Source organism: Aspergillus melleus (genome assembly GCF_016097325.1).
Source record: "Aspergillus melleus strain CBS 546.65 chromosome Unknown contig1, whole genome shotgun sequence".
NCBI lineage: Eukaryota > Fungi > Ascomycota > Eurotiomycetes > Eurotiales > Aspergillaceae > Aspergillus > Aspergillus melleus.
In genome coordinates, this window is record NW_025763370.1 from 1,681,644 (window position 1) to 1,703,442 (window position 21,799).

Consider the following 21,799-nt stretch of genomic DNA (forward strand, 5'->3'; position numbering starts at 1 on the left):
GATGAATTGAACGATCAGCATCATTGATAGCTTGGAAATCGCGGTTGTATATATTGACATTCTTTTGATACAAGTTCCCGATACAGTCAAAGCGATATTGATCGCAATGCGAACTCCTTGAGAAATACATCTATATCTACACATCTGTATAATAATTTGTGGTCTACTCTACTTTTGTACCTTCGGGTCGAATTCACCGCTTGCCCCTACACGCACGTCTGGGAGCCCAATTGCCACGCTCTGCACGTCATTTCAACCTTGAGCTATTCGTATCCGAACATTCTTGAACTATTAGATCGATCTGCTATCCCAGCCAGGCAATTGCTAACCTGATACAAAACGACATAAAAGTCTTCGAATGTCAGACTTGTTTCTACCTCTACCTCATATCTCAGTGGAGTTGGCACTACACCTTCTGATGATATAACTTCATCCCGTGAACTTGACCCCTCCAAGCAGAGCATCATGTGAGTCAATCCCCAACGGGCCTCCACGGAGCGCAAACGCAAGAAGGCTCTCTCTTGTGATCCTTGCCGACAGCGAAAAGTGAAGTGTGACCGTGCCTCTCCCTGTGGCCAATGTGTCCGTCAGAAGACTACGGACATGTGCCCTTACGCTACAAGGGTACCGAATCGCACGACTGCCAGTGATTCTGGACCAGTATCAACTCGATCAGACCAGAAATCACCATTTCAAGTCGAAGAGGCCCCTTTACATCCGACATCGATGGCTAGGTTGATGCACCTTGTGCATCTGATCATGATGGGCAGACAACATGTCGTATGGTTCGCACGACGGCTCCGCTAGCTCTGTGGGCATAGCATCGGCGGTTCAATGACTCGGACAGTCATCGTTCCAGGGTTCTGACGGGAAGACTCGTTATTTCGGGCGAAGTCATTGGGCATTGACGATCGACATGGTCTAGCCGAGCTCTGCGCGACGGGGTACAATGGACATTTGCTGACTTGCGCATAGTTCCCTGATTTGAGAGGGCACCCTTGTTGGCTTGTATTTTTCATCGTTCGAGCTTACGTTCCGCATCCTACAACATGTTCAGTTCCTGGGGGAATACGATCGCTTCTGGGATCCCGGAGACAGGGGCACTTGGAGCGACTGGGCTCATGAGACGTTCTCGGCAAAGCTGTTGGCTCTGATGGCATGTGGTAGTTGCTTTGCAAGTAATGAAAGTGGCACCGACTAGAGAAGTATCCACGTACTGAGCAATACGGCGAAGGATTGGATTCAAAGCTGTGGTATCTTGGGTCAAACTTCTCACAAATCGTGCCAGGCTGAGTTTGGACGTCCTCCAAATCAAAAGTCTGCTGCTCCTTGCTCAGCAGGCCGTCGGACACGACGGTGATTATAGCTGGCTGGAGGGAGGCTCTCTTGTGCGAGACGCCATCATGATCGGACTTCATCGAGATCCCTCTCTTTGTAAGAGCATGTCGCCATATTGGGCGGAGATCCGTCGAAGACTGTGGGCGACAACTCTCGAGCTAGACCTTCAAGCGGCTCTAAGTCTCGGCACGCCGGTATCAATATCTCAGAGCGAATATGACTGCCGTCCACCGTCCAAATTCGACGATGAAGATCTCCAGCCCAATGCGTCTAACACCACAGCCACGCACTGTCTTGACAAGGACGTCGCTCCTGCCCAATTTTGCCGAGACCTTTATCAGTCGGGTACAAATTGGTCATTTAGTCAACAGTGTTCGCCTAGCGGGCAATTATCAAGATGTACTACGACTCAGTGATATTCTCACTAATCAAATTTCAAGCCTGCCTCCGGCTCTCCTAAAAGCCGGTGATGAAGACGCCGCCGGCAGTTCGGCTCTCCGCAAGTCTCTTCTGCTGTATTTTTATCTATCGATCCCTTCTTGCTCTTCATCGGCCCTATTTCCTCAGCTTGACCGAGACCAGTAACAAGGCATATAGTTACTCTCAAAAATTTTGTGTTCAAGCAAGCCTGGCAATGTTGTCCCCAATTGCCTATTTCTTGGAGATCTCCCAGGGAAGGTACTACCACCTGCATTTCAAGGGGGGGGGGGGGGGGGGTATGTTCCGTGATGAGCTCTTCCACGCGGCCGCGACCTTGTGCTTCGAAATTCGACTACAGTCAAAAAACAACGTGGTTCTTCCGTTCCTGGGGTCTGATACCGGAATGAGCGAACAGTACGGACAAAGCAACCCAGATGGCTTGTTTCGAACAGTCGAAAATTACATCGCCTACTTTGAATCCAAAGTGCAAAAAGAGAAGCAGGCGTCCAAGTCACTTACGCTTCTTCGAATGTGCTACGCCTCGGCCAAACACGCATTTCTCTACTAAAGCGACAGTTCTCCATCTAATAGCGAAACAAGAATCTGTACCGAGCTCATCACCACCCCAACAACGTCTGGGCCCTGCAGGGTTACCATGAGTGTCTGACGCGAATGGGACGAGATCTTGAAGCGAGATTTATCGAACCCCAGCTGAAGATCGTCCTCGCAGTGGCAGACGTTCCGGTCAAATCCTCATGCTTCTCTAGATTGAACACGGCTGGTGCCCCGGATATGTGTGTGCCACCCTCGTGCTGCAAGTGATGGCGGTTTGAATGAATGAGGATCCGGCGTTCACCGAGTTTCACTATACATGGCAATGTCCTAGTCTCCTCTAACGTTGCTTGGTCTCTCAAACTAAGCCTCTAGTGCTATTTAGCATCAGTAAGATAATACTAGTACGTGCGTTCTTTGAAGGGCGACTAAGCCAGCAGAAATCCTAGCTTGATACCGTGTATCATCTTAATAATGCAATAATAGTAGCAATCATGTCTATCCAGCGTAAATTGATCTTGAATCTGAAAGCCCATGAATCTCCCATATCTTCTTTCAAGTTGTTAAATTGGCTCAACGAAGAAAACGCTTCAGCTTGGCAGTTACACTCTAGGCATCTAGAACGCCTACAGATATCTTAATCAAGTTCATAGGATAAAGATGCAATAGGAATGATCAGGAAAATTCCGAAGTTGATAAGGTACTAAAAGTGTTGCGCTTCGCCCAGTTCTAGGGAAAACATACTACTTTGCATCCCTTAGCTATGGCATAACTCTTTGTGTGAGATTTTTCTAGACAAACACGAAGTTCAAGCAATGAAGACACTCGTAATTAGACAATATAAACACCCCTAACCTTGGGGATCAAACAACAACCAGAACTCAAAAGTAAACCAACCGCCAGATACATGCAGTAGATGATCATCACCGTTTATACAGATTTGGAGACACCCGCTCGTCCTTGTGTCCATGTTCAATTCTTGGCAGATCCGGCAATGCAAGCGGCGGTAAGAGCACCGAGCAGGCTGGTGCCGGGTCCAATGCCCATCGATCGGTACATCGGACGAGGAAACATCACGGCAGCGAATGCGATCGAGGAGCGCACGAAATCATTCCCGGCAAACGTCGAGGCAGTAAACTGCGGGTACGCCGCTGGCAGATAGGCAAAGATCGACTGCACAAGCAAGAACATGCCAACCGTCAACAAGAAGATGCCGATGACGCCGACAATCCAATGGGTGTGTCCGTTGCCGGTCCAAGCGAACATGAACAGGCCGGCCGGCAGAAGGAAGGACGAGAACAAAGCTGGGATGAGTCTCGATACTCGGGAATATCAGGTGCACAGGACCTGATGGCTGGGCCCACGACGAAGTAGAGGTAGACATAGTACATGGCAATGAATGCCGGCCAGCGAGGCGGCGCCCGTGGCAAGAGCGAAGAAGCCCTGGAAGAACCGCAGGACTAGTAGGCCGCCAATGTTGTCGACGAGAGCGGTGGGCACACAAATAATGGCAAAGATTATCATGGTCACGATATATGGCCAGTTTCGACCGATGGCAGGGATTTCGCTCAGGGGCGAGAAGATCAAAGGGCCCATGCCGTAAGCTACAACGTAGAGGGAGAGACCAAGCGCCGCGACTTCTTGCGATACGGCTAAATACTCTGACACCGGTCTCGGACGGGGTATCAATGGCTGATCCCATGTAAACTGCTAGGGTACACATGCAAATTTGGAAAGCGACGAAAGCTTTGCGCCAGCCAGACCAGTTCTGGTGTTCTAATGGTCATTGTCGTTGTACAAGTAAACCAGATATGGAGACGGAGCTATCTTTTCTCCTCTTTGCTCGGAAGCCCTGGCTTCAATGTCGTGGGCGGAAGGCGTCAGGGATATCCATTGCCATATCTTCAATGCTGATGTTGATGTCGATGCTGTAGTGATTGTAGGAGCAATCCATGGATAGGCCGCGTAGTAAACCTTTTCTCCGGCAGGAGCTTAATGCTTCCGAAGATCTCCGAAAAACCCGAAATATCAGGGATTTAGGCAATCAAGATCACTGTTGGTCATTGTTATAATCATCAGGAATCCCTTGGTCCCAAGAAACGCGCCACTTAACGTTGAACGTAGACAATATGGGCCAAGAAAAAAAAAAAAAGGAACCGTTCTATTCCCTTCATGTATATAGTCCTGGAAATAATCGCAGCCAGCAGTAAATAACATAACGCAATCAAATCAAACCAAGTCAGATCCAAAAAGTCCTCACGAATCTCGCGGTTTCCGCGTCCACCCCGTTTTCAAATCGCCACTCGGTTTGAACCGGGGCATCGGATGCGCCTCGGTGTTGAAAACGTTCTCTTCGAGAGGAAGGAACTCTCGATCGGAGAACAAGAGATAGAAGTACTTGAGGGTTTCGGCCATCCAGAAACTCTCCGTGTTGTCTCTGCGACCTGGCGGTAGGATGTTGGCGTTGGATAGAGAGGTGAAGCCAACGATGCGAGACTTGCCCTGGGCCTCATTCTTGACACCGTCGGCGTTGACGTTAGCTTCGCCCTCGACCACAGAGTCGGCGGAAGGCGCATCGTGCTCAACGACGGCCGTGTGGCGCACAAAAGACTTGAACATCTCCCATCCCCAGTGACGGTAGGTTTCGTCCTCGGTGATCCGGTACATGTAGAGGAGGGATTCGACGGTCTCGGGCCGTTGCAGGTTGTGTCGGTCCTGTTTATGGATGTTGATGTCCTCACGCCAGTTGGAGGTTTCGTCGTCCAGTGGATAGAGGGGTTTCGATTTAAGGGGTAGGTCTTCTTGCTTCGACTTGCGGTTGCCCGTGGCCATGGTGGAGTCTGGATACATGTCGCTCAACATCACGGGAGGGTCGTCCGTGAGGAAGTAGGTGATTTCAGGGGCAAGACCGGTGGAGGTGGCGAGATACGTCGCCCAGCAGGTCTTCATCAGCTCTTTGGCAATCAGAATCTCCTCGTCATGCCGCTGGCTCCAAGTCGGGAGCTTTTTAGCCTGCGAAAGGGGCAACCCGCCAGTCGCAGCCAATGCAATCGTGCCCGGCAAGAAACATACCAGATGATCCATCTTAGGCGAAAGGGCCTCGCGGAGTCCCGTAGGTCGTTCGCCCAAGATCATCAACTGGGCGTTTTTCGTGTACGCGATCAAGTGCTTGCGCATGCCCATGAGGGCCTCATCCCACATCTCCTTGTACACGGGCTCTTGGTCGAAGGTCTGGTGATACTGTTTGATGAGGTACTCTAGTAAAGCGTTGAGCGTTAGTGATCGTGGTGGTCATGTAGAAGCCACCAAAAGGACAATGAGAGACGTACCATAGTAGGAGTCACCTCGACTGCCGAGACGTATGTTATTTCCCCTGAATTTGCCAGAGTCTGGATAAAGGTAGATCGGAAGGAGGCCATCCTCCATCTTTTGGTCGTCCACGATTTCCATTACCTTCTCGACAATGCGCCAGTACTCAGCCTCACCGGTCAGCTTCGCCAGATATTTGAACTCTAGCTGCACGGAGGTGGCTTCAGCAGTGGACGAAGCGCCCCCGTCGGAGTGTGATGGGATGCCCTTGGACGTGTTGAGGTTCACACTGGCGTAGGGTATCCCTGACGAGGACTCGAAGGCGCCCGCCAGTCGATCCGCCAAATCGGTTGCCTTCTCGATGTACAGATCTTCTCCCGGGGAGCCCACGTCGTCGTCGGCGACCGGGGCGAGTTGGGGATAGGTCGTAGAGAGGTAGTGCGCAGAGAGAAGGCCTCCCAGCATACGAATGGTTGTCTCAAAGGTGCTCACGTCGTGGTTCTGGTCGTACCGCAGGGAGTAGTGAATCCAACTACGGGCATGCTGCACCCGCGAGGTGAGATTCATGATCATCATTGTGTCCAGCGCATCGACGATCATCCACCCCATGCCACCGTCCACCATGGTTCTGCCATCCTTGGAAATAGGGCGGAATACATCCAGTCCTACCCAGGATAAGAGACTGCATTAGCAATGCTGACCTGCAAACTTGCTCGGCGAATCGATCGACGGAAGTGAGAGAGTCCTCCGGAACATACCCCATGCATACTTCTCGTAGCCATCCCAGCTGACAACGAACGTATCTCTGACCTTCTCCCGGCGTGCGGTCCAATCAACGGGTTTCGGTTCGCCGCCGTTGTAGACCGGGTCCGTGTCATCTAAGCTCTGCACCCAGGCCCAGAGTTCCTCTCCTTTGGCCGAGTCCGGCGTGCTCAAAGCAGGTTGGCTCCAGTCACTCGGTCTAGCCACGTAGTACCAGACGAGCCCCAGAAACACCAGCAAGATCCCGCCTTTTATAATCTTTCCCCGCCTGTGTCGTGGCCCCGTGCGCCGCGGCGCGAAATACGGCTTGTCTTTGTACATAGGGAGGGTGCGATCTCCACCGAAGATGTTGTTCAGGTTGTTGGCTACCCCCGCGGACTGCGAAATACCATAACCTGGTAGCCCACCGGTACCGGGGCTCCGACTCGCAGCTCGCCAATTGTGGCTCTCGAACGGTCGCTGAGGGGAGGGAGAAAGCGACGGATTGTTTGGTGGATACTGAAAAGACATGACCACCGGGCTGCGTCTACAATACTCCCTCGTCGAACGCGGAGGACAGGCCGGAGAGAAAGATTTGCTCGAACGAGAGGCGTTGTACAATTATCGGCATCAGACACGGTCACCTTGTCGATTGTTTACCACGAATTATCACCAACGGACCGTTTGGTTGACCACGAACAACTCGATTACCGCGCGGAGGATTAGAGTACGAGGAAAGAAGCTGAAAAAGAAGACAAATGTCGAGTTAGTAAGATAGCCCTTGAAGGAATAAGCCGAAATAGCGCCTGTAGATCGGAGGACGACCACGGCACAGTAGCGTAAACAACTGACCCAAGCATTCAATGATGGTTGGCGAAGATCTCAGCTTCGCCTTCGTGCAAGCAGCATTCAGAGGGCTGATCTCATGAAGACATACGCAAGCTCGTCCAGCGATGCGACAAAGCACGAGACAATGGCGAGTAAGAAATACCGACAAGGCCACCTGTTGCGGTTTGGCGCCCCGACCCATTGGTGGAGATTGTCGGGGAAGGCCTTGGCGAGGGCCTTCACGAGCGAGCTGTTCTTGACGACGTTGAATACGTCGAAGATGAAGACTTAATCTCTGCTCCAAGACTTTCTAGGATTTCGGAAATTATAATAAGCTTGCCGGGATTGTGACAAGCGTGGCGTTACTGGGGGTTCAGAGACTCCCTTCCCCTTGGCGCGTAGCAAAGAATAGCTTCACGCGACCATTCTACAGGATCCGGAAAACATTAAAGGGCTCATTAAAAGGGCGATTTCTCTAGACACGTGGCTAATATTTGAAAAATGCTGATCATTCATACAAGAAAGAATGACCCCATCAATTACAGTTTCTGGTACTCCAGCTTGCCTTCCAGCTTCTTCGACTCCGCCACCTTACGAACCGCCCGGTTGAAGTCGTCCTGGTTGATTGCATCCCGGTAGTCCTTGATGGTAAATAGACCCCTGCATTAGAAGTGTTAGCCTAGATCTGAACTTCCAATCCTGGCGAAGACGAAAGGGATAATAAGAACATCATATAAGAGGGGCAGAAAACGTACGCTTCCGTGACAACGTTACGGAGATCCGCTCCGTTAAGACCATCGCTCATCTTGACCACGCTCTCGAAATCAATGTCACCATCCAGTTGCACAGTACTCGTGTGGATCTTGAGGATTTCCAGGCGGCCAACCTCGTTGGGCAGAGGAATCTCAATCTTTCGGTCCAATCGACCGGCTCGTAGCAGGGCGGGGTCGAGGGTATCGGGTCGGTTCGTGGCCATGATGATCTTGGTCTTTCCGAGGTAGTCAAATCCGTCAAGCTGGTTGAGAAGCTCCATCAACGTCCGTTGAATTTCTCGATCGGCGGAGGTACCCTCGGAGAATCGTCGACCACCGATAGCGTCGATTTCGTCCATGAAGATGATGCAAGGCTCATGTTCCTTGGCGTAGCCGAACATCTCTCGAATTAACCGTGCCGATTCACCAATGTACTTGTCAACAATAGCAGAGGAAACAACTAGAGACGTGTCAGCATTTCCCCGTTCCCCGTCACGTCAGGGTTATAGGTTGGACTACCTTTCAAGAAGTTGGTTTCGATCGAACTGGCCACGGCTCGCGCCAAGAGTGTCTTTCCTGTACCGGGAGGACCGTAAAGTAATACACCCTTGGGCGACTTGATGCCCACTCGGTGGAACAATTCCGGATTCTTCAGCGGCAACTCGATCACCTCCCTTAGTTCACGAATTTGATCATTCAGACCACCAATGCCCGCAAAGTTGACTTGGCCGGGGTCTTCCAAAGACATATTGTACACCAAGGGGTCGACCTCCCGGGGGAGCATTCGCATAATAGTCAGGGTGGTCATATCCAGGGCGACACGGGTGCCTTGTTTCAACTTCGACCTGTCGACCTTGGAGCGACAGCCGACAACATATCGAGGACCGGACGATGCCTTGACAATGACTACTTGGGGTCAGCGCTCAAATGACGTAAATCGGTTCGTCCCTTCACAGGGAGAGAAAAACCATCTAGGCAAAGCCCGACCAACGATAGATGGAAGAAACGGAAGCCGGGTGCAAGGAATCGGAGTAGGCGGCGATCTACTTACATCTCTCTTCGTCCAGCTGCTTCAGCACTTCACCGATGATCTGGCCTACACTTTGCAGGGCCTTGATGTTCTCTTCGGAGATATCAAACTCCCTCTGCAGATCCTTGATCCCCATGCGAAGCGACTTGAGCTTCGCCTCCCATTCTCGAAGCTCCAAGAGGCTCTTTTTGTAATCTTCGAGGGCCTGGTCCCTCTCGGGGTCGCCGGCGCCGTTCATAACGACAAAGGGCTCGTGGGGCAGTTTAGAGAGAAATGAAATGAAATTGCAAGTGTAGGCAAATCGTCGATGATGGTGAGGTTCACGCGGCCGTTCGAAATGGCAGAAGTATGGATGAGAAGATGGCTTGGATGAGGATGTCTGAACTCCGTCACTGCCAGCCAGCTCGGCGAGCTGTCGAGCTTACGGGAGCAACCAAGCGCGACAAACCACGTGACCTGCCGACTCAAGTCTCACGTGAAAATATCTGGCGGCCCGAGTTCTTAGGCAGCAGTATCTTTTATCCGGCACCCGATCAGGCATCAAGGTGTCTACATGTGTTTTCGTCATTACGCAATGAGCAGATGGAAGTTTCTGGCAGCGTTGACGACGGGGATATCACGACGAGATGAGTCGCAATTGGTGACCAGAATGCTCAATGAGTAGAGTAAGATTGTTTTGTGCAGCAATTACATACTAATACTGCTAGAGTATGTAGGGCTAACGAAGTATGTCGAGAGTGCCTAGCAAGGTGTCCAGCATCTTGTGCCAGACAGCTCCTTGTACCTCAGGTGTGCCTTCCTGCAGAGCAGAAATCAGAACCCAATAATGAATCCGATGTCGTAATGCGAAAGCAGCGCATATGGGGAAAGCCTCTTCAACCCGCCTTACCCCGAGGGAATCCGGGAGATCTCGCGTCCGGCGAGACCTTCAGGAGGAAAGAGCGAGGGGCAGCCCCACCATCTCGCTGGGATCCAGCCTCATACAAGAACCGCCCGTTGCTCTCCTTTCCTTCTCTTCTTGATTCTTTCGTTATTCATCTTTCCCTGTCCTGCTGGTGAGTTGTGCATCCCTCTTCCCTACCTTCCTGCCTATCCTGCTCCTGCCTGGCTATCATGTCAAACTACCCCACCATCCCACTCTGTTTACACTTGACCCCTCCCTCTTGAGCATAAAGTGCACGGAAGTTTGATGCTTCCTGCACATCGTACTATGCTCGAGATATCTGCCATTCAGTGCATGCATCCCCACTGGTCACCGCCCCGTATTTCTCCCCCTCAAGCTCGGTCAATTGACTGATCGGAGCTCTCCTCCACCACCATCGGCGGTGATCTCCTCGTCATCGAATCATCCGGCTCTCTCTTTTCGGGTCGTCGGTGAACACCATCCCACCCCGCTGCTAGTCTCGTCCCAACAGCCATCCAGAGCGCAGTTGTTTTATTTTTTTTGCCCCCCCTGGTCCTTTCCCCCCTTTCTATTTATTGACTATCCCTCCCGCCTTTTTTCCATCTCTTCTCCAAAACTTTTCTGGTCTCCCTAGTTCAGTTGACTGATCAATCCAGACCGTCAAAATGCCCATCTCCAAGATCCACGCCCGCTCCGTCTACGACTCTCGTGGCAACCCCACCGTCGAGGTTGACGTTGTCACCGAGACTGGCTTGCACCGTGCTATCGTTCCCTCCGGAGCTTCCACTGGTCGGTACCTCCCTCAGGTTCTCTTAGGCCGAAGTGTGTTATCTTTGTATACTGACAGAACCCAACTACAGGCCAGCACGAGGCTCACGAGCTCCGTGACGGTGACAAGACCAAGTGGGGTGGAAAGGGTATGTTTGCAATACATCTCCTAAACAACGATACGTGCGATTGCGATTAGAATCTAACATGATCGGCGGATGAATAGGTGTGCTCAAGGCCGTCAAGAACGTCAACGAGACCATCGGCCCCGCTCTCATCAAGGAGAACCTCGACGTGAAGGACCAGTCCAAGGTCGATGAGTTCCTCAACAAGCTTGACGGCACCGCCAACAAGGCCAACCTCGGTGCCAACGCCATCCTCGGTGTCAGCTTGGCCATCGCTAAGGCCGGTGCTGCCGAGAAGGGCGTTCCCCTCTATGCTCACATCTCCGACCTGGCCGGTACCAAGAAGCCTTACGTCCTTCCCGTCCCCTTCCAGAACGTCCTGAACGGTGGATCCCACGCCGGTGGCCGTCTGGCCTTCCAGGAGTTCATGATCGTCCCCGAGTAAGTGCCTTGCCCGGCCCCGTCTGTCGATTGATCGTTGGTCAATCATCATACTGACCCCGTTATCAGCAACGCTCCCTCTTTCTCCGAGGGTCTCCGCCAGGGTGCCGAGGTCTACCAGAAGCTCAAGGCTCTGGCCAAGAAGAAGTACGGCCAGTCTGCCGGTAACGTCGGTGACGAGGGTGGTGTTGCCCCCGATATCCAGACCGCCGAGGAGGCTCTCGACCTGATCACCGAGGCCATTGAGCAGGCCGGCTACACCGGCAAGATCAACATCGCCATGGATGTTGCCTCGAGCGAGTTCTACAAGACCGACGCCAAGAAGTACGACCTCGACTTCAAGAACCCCGACAGCGACCCCACCAAGTGGCTCACCTACGAGCAGCTGGCCGACCTGTACAAGTCGCTGGCTAGCAAGTACCCCATCGTCAGCATTGAGGACCCCTTCGCTGAGGATGACTGGGAGGCCTGGAGCTACTTCTACAAGACCTCTGACTTCCAGATTGTTGGGTACGTTAATCAGATTTCTTTTCCGTCGAGTAACGCCGACGCTAACCGGACTTCACAGTGATGACCTGACTGTCACCAACCCTCTCCGTATCAAGAAGGCCATCGAGCTCAAGTCTTGCAACGCCCTCCTCCTCAAGGTCAACCAGATCGGTACTCTCACCGAGTCCATCCAGGCCGCCAAGGACTCCTACGCCGACAACTGGGGCGTCATGGTGTCCCACCGTTCCGGTGAGACCGAGGACGTTACCATTGCCGACATTGCCGTCGGTCTGCGCTCCGGCCAAATCAAGACCGGTGCTCCTGCCCGTTCCGAGCGTCTGGCTAAGCTCAACCAGATCCTCCGTATCGAGGAGGAGCTGGGTGAGAACGCCATCTACGCCGGCCAGAAGTTCCGTAACTCTGTCAACCTGTAAATGTAGCCAGGGATCTTGCGGACCACACCCTTTCCTTCCCGGGACCAACCGAGTGTATTCCCCCCGGGCTGTTTCATACTTCACAATTTTGACTGCTAGGCAGCTTTGTTGGGTTGGAACAAACTGCAAAAGTACCATCGCAGATGACTATTTGATCAAGATTTATGATGACGAATTGATAAGCCAACTCTACAGGCTATATAATGAAGAAAAGAAATTGCAGTTAAAACTCTGGCGGAATTGTGTGTAGGAGTGTAGATTGTTGTAGATTTAGATTTACATAACACAGTACGGACTTGCGCAGGATGACAGTGTTGAGGGCGGGACTGAAATATCGGGCATCAACATCTGCCGATTGGCACGTGACTTGCCCCACTACCCGATCGGGTCGAGGTCAACTTGGGCCTTTCGTTCGCGATAGAATCGTTCCTTTCTCCCTCCGATCGAAATTTCCTTGCGCCTGCGCTTTCGTCCACGACCGTTTTCTGGGGACACACGGTTCGTACCTCTGTCCTTTCCGCTCGCAATCTCAAGACCCGTGTGGAACTACCTTTCGTTTTCGTCAATTTTTGATATTTCTACCCACCATGGCACCTTCGAAGTGGGGTAAGTTTTTGGGTGGTTGGATACGGTCTTGTTCTATTGTGCATATGAAGAGAGATTAGTCTGCTAACATGATTATTACCTTATAGATGATGAGGAGGAGAGCTCTTCCCCCCCTCCCCCTCCTGTGGCTGCCCGCCGCAAGTTCGATGATGAGGAAGAGGATGAAGTGCGTATTCAAGCCCCTCCGCCCCTCCATTTTCTTCTTCTTCTGTTTCAATTCATATGTTTATTACTTGCAGGCCTAGACTTGTCTAGCTCCTGCAAAACCATCCGCCATGTTGCCACGCACGAATCATTGCTGATCAATTCTGCCATTTGAATTAGGTTCTCGACTCCTGGGACGCCGCCGAAGATTCCGAAGTAGAGAGGGAGAAGGAGGCCAAGGCGAAGGAGGCCAAGGCCAAGGCCGAGGCCGAAGCGGCCGCAAAGAAGAAGAGCAAGGCGCAGCGGATACAGGAGCACAAGGAAACCCGGCGACAGGCGCAGGACGAGGCCGAGGACTCTGAGAGTGACGAGGACGAGGCCGAAAAGCGCGCTCGTCTGCGCCGCACCGAGAAGGATGCCGACCTCAAGCACGCCGAGGACCTCTTCGGCGACATCGACCTGAACCGCAAGCGTGGCGCCCCCAAGGCCGTGGTGATCAGCGACTCCGCCGACCCCACGCAGGCCATCGACCTGTCGGCCATGCCGCTCTTCAAGCCCGTCACCAAGGACCAGTTCACTCGGTTGACGGCCACCCTGGTCCCGCTGCTGACGCCGCAGTCGAAGAAGCCCCAGTACGCGCTGTGGGCTCAGGATTTCACCAAGCAGCTGGTCAAGGATCTGTCCAGTGGCGACATCAAGAAGATCGCCAGTTCGCTGACCACCCTGAGCAACGAGAAGATGAAGGAGGAGCGCGCCGCTGATAAGGGCAACAAGAAGACTAAGGCGGCCAAGACTAAGGTCTCGCTGGTGGCCTCGAGAGATAACAAAATCGATGAGTCCTACGATGATGATGGATTGGGCGACGACGACTTCATGTGAATGACTTGAAATATATCGGATTCTACTGTTATTTTTTTTTTCTGTCTTATTTTGCTCTATTTCTCCCCTTCTCATTTCATCCCTAGTTGCCAGTCACATCGTCAATTTGTCCCTTCCTGCCAACTTCGCTGATGCCTTGCGTTGTATTTGCTTCGTTAAGGCACGCGAGCTCCCCATTTGCCCCCTACTGCTAGGTTGTCATAATACAATAGAATTGGCGTCATCGCTTTGAGTTTTTAACCACTGTCTTAATCCTTCAAAGATGTACGTGGATGAGTATGCTCGGGCCTAGATCATGTGAGCATTTCGGATTTCGAAGGTACTCCCTAGAGGACCTAGCAAATCGCTATACTAAAAGGTGTTTCGGGACGTTACTACTGGAACTCGCGTATGTGTCGTGGATGGGTGTACGAGAGACCGACAAGGCGCAGAAATCGGATGAATGTGAAACAGAAAGAAAAAAAAAAAAGTGGAATAACACATTGTATCTGACTCTGGGGTGGGAATAAGACACTAAAAGAGAGATAAATTCCACTCAGCCCCCTTTCCACCCTCCAAATATCAAACTCCGCCGGCCGACCCGACCCACACGATTGCGAACAAGTGGAAGTTAAAAGGTGCCAGTCCAATCCAGTCACGCAGCTAAATCAGGCCTTCATAAAACTCTTCCAGGGGGGAGAATTCGAACGTCCAAAGAGGCACGCCGAGCGCACAACGCATATTTTAATACAACAAAGAAAACAGTACCGTCCCAGTGCTCTAAGACTCGGCGGCGGGGGCAGGCTTGGACTCCTCACCCTTGTCCTCAGCGGCCGGCGCCTCCTCCTCGGGCTTGTCCTCCTTGGAAGCACCCTCGGCCTCGTTTCCATCGGAAGAGGTCCACAGGGTCAGGTTGTCACGCAGCAACTGCATGATCAAGGTGCTGTCACGGTAGCTTTCCTCCGAGAGCGAGTCAAGCTCCGCAATAGCGTCATCGAAGGCCTGCTTCGCAAGGTGGCAGGCACGATCAGGGGAGTTCAGAATCTCGTAGTAGAAAACGGAGAAGTTCAGGGCGAGACCCAAGCGGATGGGGTGGGTGGGGGTAAGGTCAGTCTGGGCGACATCGGTGGCGTTCTAATCCCGGTGGTCAGTAGGGGTTGACTGGGGACTTCGACAGAGGCGGTTCTGGACCGCACATACCTTGTAGGCCTCGTGGGCGGCGGTAGCAGCGACCTTGCGCTTGTTACCAGAGGCAAACTCGGCCAGGTAACGGTGGTAATCACCCTTCCTGTTCATCACATGCTCGTCAGTCATCGCGCAACCCACACGCTTCTTGCCGGACCCAAATTGCGCTTACATCTTGTAGTAGAAGACCTTGGACTCGCCAGTCTCGGCCTTGGGGATGAGAGACTCGTCCAGGACGTCGAGGACATCCTGGCAGACTCTCTCCAGCTCGTTCTCGATCTTCTGGCGGTAGTCACGGATGATGGTGACGTGCTGTTCAGAGCCCTTGGACTCCTCCTTCTGCTCAATGGAGGAGATGATACGCCAGGAAGCACGGCGGGTACCAACGACGTTCTTGTAGGCAACGGAGAGAAGGTTACGCTCATCGACGGTAAGTTCGCCTCCAATCTGATGCGGGGTCAGTCATCATGAAGGAGGAATAGGAGTGCGGGGAAGCAGCGCCAAAAAGTGGCTGGGCGAAGGGGATGATGCATACGTTGGCAACTTCCTGGAAGAAGAGTTAGCGATCGCGTCCTGAGTGACTAATGTAGTATGGATAGAGGTCGCTCCTTACCTTCATATAGGTGACCATCTCTGTAGAAAGAAGGGAAGGGATCAGCGTCAGGGACAACCACGTCACGGGCGTGACACTTGACTGAGGCTCTTACCATCGTAGCGCTCGGCCTGCTCACAGAGCCGAGCGAGGAAAGTCTTGCTGAAAGCAGGGAAAAGAACATGTCAGTGGTCTGCGATCGGCTAGGACGATCTGGACCCTTACCTCTCACGCTGCCCAAGATGTTAGTATGGTTCACATGGATCGCATCAGGACAGGATAAGACGAGACAGCGGGTTGTCGCAGGTTTGATGCATGCATCAAAACTACCGCAACCAAAATCCGGGAGAGTCAAACAAGGACGACATACCTCAGAAGTCATGGTGGAGGAATGGATACAGGTGACGGGGTTTCCAAGAAGGGGTTAGGTAGTTTTGGAGTTGGAAGCAGGGGGTAAGAGAAGAGATAAGATGCAGATAGAAAGCGAAAGAGAGAGGAACAGATTGGAAGACAAGCACAGGGAAGAGGAGACGAAACAGAAAACAAAGCTGATGAATTCACGAGAGAGTTGGCGGATGCGATCCTCACAGCAACGAGAGATGAACCGGTGAGGTGACGGCCAGCAGGCGCCCTCATGAATAGTCAGCTTTAGCGAGAGGGCGGGTTGTTTGTCCTGTTTGTCTGATGCTGATGCCTGGGGCAGCCACTCACCCTCATGGCGAAGCGGTGTGTCCGTGTGTCCTCCATCTGCCATCTGGTACAGTAACAGAGTATCCAGTCCAGAGGGCAGAGAGAGAAGCAGAGGTCAAATCATATTCATCGGCAAACTCACCAATTCGACGCAGTGGGTTGAGGAAATCTGCTGTTTGCATTCTAAATATCGGATGCCTTTGAACTCGGTCCCAGGATGATAAGAGTTGAACGGTCCAGAGCACTACCCCAGGTCAAGTGACACCGTCTCCATCTCTTTAAGATCCTTTGCTACGTCGCTGCTCCAAATCCAGTAAAGGGCTTACGAGTCCCTGCATTTTAGGACTAGGACAATTGAACCACTCTTCTCGGTGTCACCCTCACGGCGGTGATAAAGGCTCCACGCGAAGAGATCTATTCACTTTTAAAGAAGCGTTATCCCGTACGAGTCCATTCCTAATCTGCTCCATTTGACATTTACGCAGCACCTGCAGGCCGATCCATCGGCCACGCAATATTCGTTCTTGCGGTATGGGTTGTTGTGGCGGTCTATACAAACAGATTACCCCCGTTTGGTAAACCGGATCAAATGGCATCGAAGGAAACGAACGAGGGTTAAGGGGGGTCTGACATCAAGGTGAAGTTGCCCCAAGAAAGATGAGAAAGAGCCACACATACTGAGTAGTTATGTCATTGAGAATCGAGTGGCCAGGAAGAGAATTCTCGTTTCCGAGAGCGAGGGAGCATAACGAATCATAACAGATCCTCGCGTACATCCTTGCCCTTGTTCATCGTCATGCTGCCCTATGATGAAGAACGGGGCGTCCAGGGTGGCTCAAGAAACATGGTACTGAATCGCTCGGATGGGTCTTGGAGACAAGGCATCACCATTTCTTGGGTGGAGTCCGGTATCCGCATGTAATAAATGGACAATGCACGAAGGCTGAGAAATCGTCCATGCTTTCAGCACGACACCAAGGGGAGAATACTCGAAAACCCCGTTCAAGTCAAAGGAGAGGGCCGATGGATTTCTACCAACCGGACACAAAAAGAAATTCTTGGAAGGTTGATCAAGAGGAGGCATACGTGGTCGGAGTGAAGACATTGGACCGACAGCCCCAGGAACGGACTCCATCCACGGAACGGTTACGGTACGGTTCAGCCCTGTGGCTTTGGTTGCCGGCATGGAAAGAACACGTTTAGTTAGTTCGATTTGGTCCTGTAGTTATAGAAGAGAACGACGACGACGACGAAGAAGAGAAGAAAGGTTGACCGACAGGGTTCACAAACAAAGAATCAATATTATGCAAATTAATCTTTTCAAAGACAAGGTCGCTGATTCCATTCTCTATATTGTATCAGAATAACTATTCTAATAATTATTAATAACCCGGCCCTCTCGCTTCTAGGCACTTCTCCGGACTGACTGACGGGACTACAGCGGCCACTTGGCGTTCCAATGTTCACGTCTTAATCTGGGTATCTCCGGACCGCCCTGCCCCATACTTTCCTTTTCTTTCTTTCCCTCGTCGGACTCTCTCTCGCTTCCTTTTTCTTTCTTTCTCTTCCTCTCCCTCCTCTCTCTCCCCTCCCTTCTTTTCTTTTCTTTTTCTTTTCCCTTTTCCTTCCTGTGTTTGTCTGCTCCTTCCACTCTCGTCACTCTTCTCTCGTTGCTGTGGCGGACATGGAGCAATCCTACCTGTCCTCCCCAGCGGAGGCACTGGGGCATTTCAATGTCTCACAGCACGCTGGTCTATCGCAAGACCAGGTCTCGAAATCGAGGCAGAAGTATGGTCCGAATGGTTAGTCGCCTAGTTAACACCAACCCGTTCCCCTTCCCTTCACTCCAAAACCTTGAGACCAATCGCTAACTGGACGCTGCGGTGATTTAGCTCTTGCGGAAGAACCCCCGACTCCTCTCTGGGAGCTGGTGCTGGAACAATTCAAGGATCAGATGGTTCTCATTCTTCTGGGCTCCGCTGCTGTGTCTTTCGTCTTGGCCCTCTTTGAAGAGGAGGGCGATTGGACTGCGTTCGTTGACCCTGCCGTGGTATGTTATCCGACCCAAAACCTCGTCCTGTCTCGCGCGTTTCGAAGCCGCTGACCGCATGCGACGATAACAGATCTTGACTATCTTAATCCTCAACTCGATCGTTGGTGTTACCCAGGAGAGCAGTGCTGAAAAGGCTATTGCGGCTCTGCAACAATATTCGGCAAACGAAGCTACGGTGGTTCGCGATGGCAAAACCCAGCGTGTCAAAGCAGAGGACTTGGTTCCCGGCGACGTGATTCACGTCGCCGTCGGTGATTGTGTACCCGCGGACTGTCGTCTGATTGCTATCCACAGCAACAGTTTCCGAGTCGACCAGGCCATCCTGACGGGTGAGAGTGAGAGCGTCGCCAAAGACACCCGACTGGTATCCGACAAGCAGGCGGTCAAGCAGGATCAAATCAACATGCTCTTCTCGGGAACTACGGTGGTCAATGGGCACGCAACGGCTCTGGTCGTCCTGACTGGAGGATCGACCGCCATTGGTGATATCCATGAGAGCATCACGTCCCAAATCTCGGAACCGACTCCCTTGAAGCAGAAACTCAACGACTTTGGCGACATGCTTGCTAAGGTGATCACGGTTATTTGTGTCTTGGTCTGGGTGATTAACATCGAGCACTTCAACGACCCATCCCACGGTGGTTGGACTAAGGGCGCGATCTATTACCTCAAGATCGCTGTCTCCCTGGGCGTCGCGGCCATCCCGGAAGGCTTGGCGGTGGTAATCACTACTTGTCTCGCTCTCGGTACCCGCAAGATGGCCCAGAAGAACGCCGTCGTCCGATCTCTTCCCTCTGTGGAAACCCTGGGTAGCTGCAGTGTAATTTGCTCTGACAAGACGGGAACCCTTACCACCAACCAGATGAGCGCGGAGAAGATGGTCTATCTGAACAAGGCTGGTAACGGCGTGGAGGAGATCGATGTGGAAGGTACTACTTTCGCGCCTGAGGGCAAGCTGTCGCAGAGCGGCAAACCTGTGCAAAATCTCGCGGTCTCTTCGTCGACGGTGCGACAAATGGCTGAAGTCATGGCCCGTTGTAACAGTGCGACTCTCGCTCACGACGCCAAGAGCGGCGTGTTCTCGTGTATTGGTGAACCCACCGAAGGCGCTCTGCGGGCCTTGGTTGAAAAGGTTGGAACCGATGATGCTGCTACGAACGCCAAACTGTTCGGTTTGCCGACTTCCCAGAGGCTCCATGCCTCGAGTGCTTACTATGAATCCCGCCTGCCATTGAAAGCAACCTATGAATTCTCCCGCGATCGTAAGAGTATGTCGGTTCTCATCGGCAGCGACAAGCAGCAAAGGCTCCTGGTCAAGGGTGCCCCCGAGTCCATTCTCGAGCGTTGCTCCCATGTGGTTCTGGGATCTGACGGACCTCGCGTGCCTATCTCCAAAGATCACGTCAAGCTGCTCTCCGAGGAAATCGTGGAATACGGAAACCGTGGTCTCCGCGTGATGGCCCTGGCTAACGTGGACGATCTCCCGGCCAATCCCCTCCTCCAGAAGGCTCAAACCCCCGATGAATATCTTCAACTGGAGCAGAACATGACTCTTGTTGGTCTCGTTGCTATGTTGGATCCCCCCCGCGTTGAAGTGGCCGACTCGATCGAGAAGTGCCGGGAAGCAGGCATCCGGGTGATTGTCATTACTGGTGACAGCCGAAACACCGCCGAGTCCGTGTGCCGCCAGATTGGTGTATTCGCCGAGGGTGAGGATCTGACTGGCAAGAGCTACACGGGCAGAGAGTTCGACGGACTTTCGGAAGGTGAGAAACTTGAGGCCGTCAAACGTGCATCCCTGTTTTCGCGCACCGAGCCTAGTCACAAATCTAGACTCGTTGATCTCCTTCAGTCTCTGGGCCACGTGGTTGCGATGACTGGTGACGGTGTGAACGATGCTCCTGCTTTGAAGAAATCGGATATTGGCGTTGCTATGGGCACGGGAACCGACGTGGCCAAGCTCGCCGCCGATATGGTTTTGGCCGATGACAACTTCGCTACCATCACCATCGCCGTCGAGGAGGGTCGGTCGATTTACAGCAACACCCAGCAGTTTATCCGTTATTTGATCTCGTCCAACATCGGTGAAGTTGTTTCTATCTTCTTGACTGCTGCCTTGGGCATGCCCGAAGCTCTGGTCCCCGTCCAGCTCCTCTGGGTCAATTTGGTCACCGATGGTCTTCCCGCCACAGCTCTGTCGTTCAACCCTCCCGACCATGATGTGATGAGACGCCCTCCTCGCAAACGCGACGAGCCCCTGGTTGGCGGCTGGTTACTGTTCAGATATTTGGTCATCGGTACCTATGTCGGTGCCGCTACGGTCTTTGGCTACGTGTGGTGGTTCCTGTACAACCCCGAGGGACCTCAGATTACTTTCTCGCAGCTGGTAGGTTTCCAGATTCTTTCCGCCTCTGGTTTTTGTCCATTTTACTAACCCATGTTTCACAGTCTCACTTCCACAACTGCTCCGCCCAGTTCCCTGAAATCGGTTGTGAGATGTTCTCGAACGACATGTCCCGCTCTGCCTCCACCGTGTCGTTGTCAATCCTGGTCGTGATCGAGATGCTGAACGCCATGAATGCGCTCTCATCCAGCGAATCCCTTCTGACCTTTGCTCTCTGGAACAATCTGATGCTAGTCTATGCCATCATTCTCTCGATGGCTTTGCACTTTGCTATTCTGTACATTCCGTTCCTACAGGGACTGTTCGCAATCCTCCCCTTGGATTGGATCGAGTGGAAGGCCGTGCTAGCCATTAGCGCCCCCGTGATGTGAGTTCTCCCTGGCTACATACCCTTGCTCTCTGGGTCATCTACCGGTTCTTGACACTAACGAATTCAAAAGCATCATTGACGAAGCTCTCAAGTTCGTTGAGCGCCGCTTGTATAAAGTCCCTGCGAAGGCTGGTGGACACCAAAACGGTGCCGCCTCTAAGCCCAAGAGGGCGTAAATTTTGGTTGATGAAGAGATGATTTCGTATATCCCAATGGGGATGTTCATGATAGATATAGACATGGACCCGTTGGATAGTTGGTTTGTATTTTGTCGAGTTTGTCTTTCTCTTTTCTTTGGACACCAGGCGACCGGCATGTATCATGTTAGATGTTCCTAGCGTCTAGACAACAACGAAGAAATGATTGCTTCCCTCGGGATGCCTCAGGTAGACTTTTGCATCGTATGCACCCAAGGAGTCACGTTGGACCCCGTGACTGCGTGAATCTCTTCCGCACATCGCCCAGCATCCCTCTTACCAGCGGATTCGACTAGCGAGCACTGAGCACCGTGTGCCCTCTTCCTCTTGGTCATTCGTCCCGACACTAATTTAGCCTAATTAAAGACGCCCACTTCGAAGATGGAGTCAAAACGACCACTCACTCCCACAGGAAATCAAACAGCGCGAAATACGAAACTGACTGGCCTTTCTGTGCCCATCATATATCGTGTTTCCCATTCGCACACCCATCAAACCTCAACCGGCATTGTGTCATGAGGGGGGTTTCCCACCACCATCCATTCGAAACAAGGCCAGGAACTAACTGC

At 52.4% G+C, this 21,799-nt stretch overlaps 10 protein-coding genes across 10 annotated transcripts; 4 read left to right on the plus strand and 6 right to left on the minus strand.

Moving 5' to 3' along the window:
* Positions 1 to 1,403: 1,403 nt before the first annotated feature.
* Positions 1,404 to 1,923, plus strand: LDX57_000651 (fungal specific transcription factor domain-containing protein; the record flags this gene model as incomplete). Its single annotated transcript, XM_046082296.1, has 2 exons — positions 1,404 to 1,693; positions 1,779 to 1,923. The coding sequence occupies 2 exons, from the start codon at positions 1,404 to 1,406 to the stop codon at positions 1,921 to 1,923; spliced, it is 435 nt and encodes a 144-aa protein (XP_045938253.1).
* A 1,359-nt stretch (positions 1,924 to 3,282) lies between these two features.
* On the minus strand, positions 3,283 to 3,576 carry LDX57_000652 (uncharacterized protein; the record flags this gene model as incomplete). The annotated part of the gene is made up of 1 exon (XM_046082297.1): positions 3,283 to 3,576. The coding sequence occupies one exon, from the start codon at positions 3,574 to 3,576 to the stop codon at positions 3,283 to 3,285; it is 294 nt and encodes a 97-aa protein (XP_045938254.1).
* Positions 3,577 to 3,642: 66 nt separating this feature from the next.
* Positions 3,643 to 3,906, minus strand: LDX57_000653 (uncharacterized protein; the record flags this gene model as incomplete). The annotated part of the gene is made up of 1 exon (XM_046082298.1): positions 3,643 to 3,906. One exon carries the CDS (start codon positions 3,904 to 3,906, stop codon positions 3,643 to 3,645), a length of 264 nt encoding a protein of 87 aa, XP_045938255.1.
* Positions 3,907 to 4,566: 660 nt separating this feature from the next.
* MNS1 (glycoside hydrolase family 47 protein) lies at positions 4,567 to 6,891 on the minus strand (the record flags this gene model as incomplete). Its single annotated transcript, XM_046082299.1, has 3 exons — positions 4,567 to 5,567; positions 5,640 to 6,284; positions 6,378 to 6,891. 3 exons carry the CDS (start codon positions 6,889 to 6,891, stop codon positions 4,567 to 4,569), a joined length of 2,160 nt encoding a protein of 719 aa, XP_045938256.1.
* Positions 6,892 to 7,640: 749 nt separating this feature from the next.
* rpt4 (proteasome regulatory particle base subunit RPT4) lies at positions 7,641 to 9,362 on the minus strand. Its single transcript, XM_046082300.1, has 4 exons — positions 8,992 to 9,362; positions 8,460 to 8,846; positions 7,944 to 8,400; positions 7,641 to 7,848 (listed from the first exon to the last, which is right to left on the minus strand). Exons 1-4 carry the CDS (start codon positions 9,206 to 9,208, stop codon positions 7,728 to 7,730), a joined length of 1,182 nt encoding a protein of 393 aa, XP_045938257.1. The 5' UTR covers positions 9,209 to 9,362; the 3' UTR covers positions 7,641 to 7,727.
* A 664-nt stretch (positions 9,363 to 10,026) lies between these two features.
* Positions 10,027 to 12,470, plus strand: aspf22 (enolase acuN). The gene is made up of 5 exons (XM_046082301.1): positions 10,027 to 10,663; positions 10,735 to 10,791; positions 10,869 to 11,208; positions 11,278 to 11,718; positions 11,777 to 12,470. Exons 1-5 carry the CDS (start codon positions 10,540 to 10,542, stop codon positions 12,129 to 12,131), a joined length of 1,317 nt encoding a protein of 438 aa, XP_045938258.1. The 5' UTR covers positions 10,027 to 10,539; the 3' UTR covers positions 12,132 to 12,470.
* Positions 12,471 to 12,718: 248 nt separating this feature from the next.
* HCR1 (eukaryotic translation initiation factor 3 subunit J) lies at positions 12,719 to 13,760 on the plus strand (the record flags this gene model as incomplete). Its single annotated transcript, XM_046082302.1, has 3 exons — positions 12,719 to 12,737; positions 12,824 to 12,903; positions 13,062 to 13,760. 3 exons carry the CDS (start codon positions 12,719 to 12,721, stop codon positions 13,758 to 13,760), a joined length of 798 nt encoding a protein of 265 aa, XP_045938259.1.
* Positions 13,761 to 14,519: 759 nt separating this feature from the next.
* Positions 14,520 to 15,898, minus strand: LDX57_000658 (14-3-3 adaptor artA-like protein; the record flags this gene model as incomplete). Its single annotated transcript, XM_046082303.1, has 8 exons — positions 14,520 to 14,873; positions 14,940 to 15,027; positions 15,097 to 15,371; positions 15,460 to 15,471; positions 15,538 to 15,557; positions 15,632 to 15,678; positions 15,742 to 15,749; positions 15,887 to 15,898. 8 exons carry the CDS (start codon positions 15,896 to 15,898, stop codon positions 14,520 to 14,522), a joined length of 816 nt encoding a protein of 271 aa, XP_045938260.1.
* Positions 15,899 to 17,041: 1,143 nt separating this feature from the next.
* Positions 17,042 to 17,392, minus strand: LDX57_000659 (uncharacterized protein; the record flags this gene model as incomplete). The annotated part of the gene is made up of 1 exon (XM_046082304.1): positions 17,042 to 17,392. One exon carries the CDS (start codon positions 17,390 to 17,392, stop codon positions 17,042 to 17,044), a length of 351 nt encoding a protein of 116 aa, XP_045938261.1.
* Positions 17,393 to 17,890: 498 nt separating this feature from the next.
* On the plus strand, positions 17,891 to 21,209 carry LDX57_000660 (calcium-transporting ATPase; the record flags this gene model as incomplete). Its single annotated transcript, XM_046082305.1, has 5 exons — positions 17,891 to 18,008; positions 18,099 to 18,256; positions 18,330 to 20,645; positions 20,708 to 21,030; positions 21,104 to 21,209. 5 exons carry the CDS (start codon positions 17,891 to 17,893, stop codon positions 21,207 to 21,209), a joined length of 3,021 nt encoding a protein of 1,006 aa, XP_045938262.1.
* Between the last annotated feature and the right edge of the window lie 590 nt (positions 21,210 to 21,799).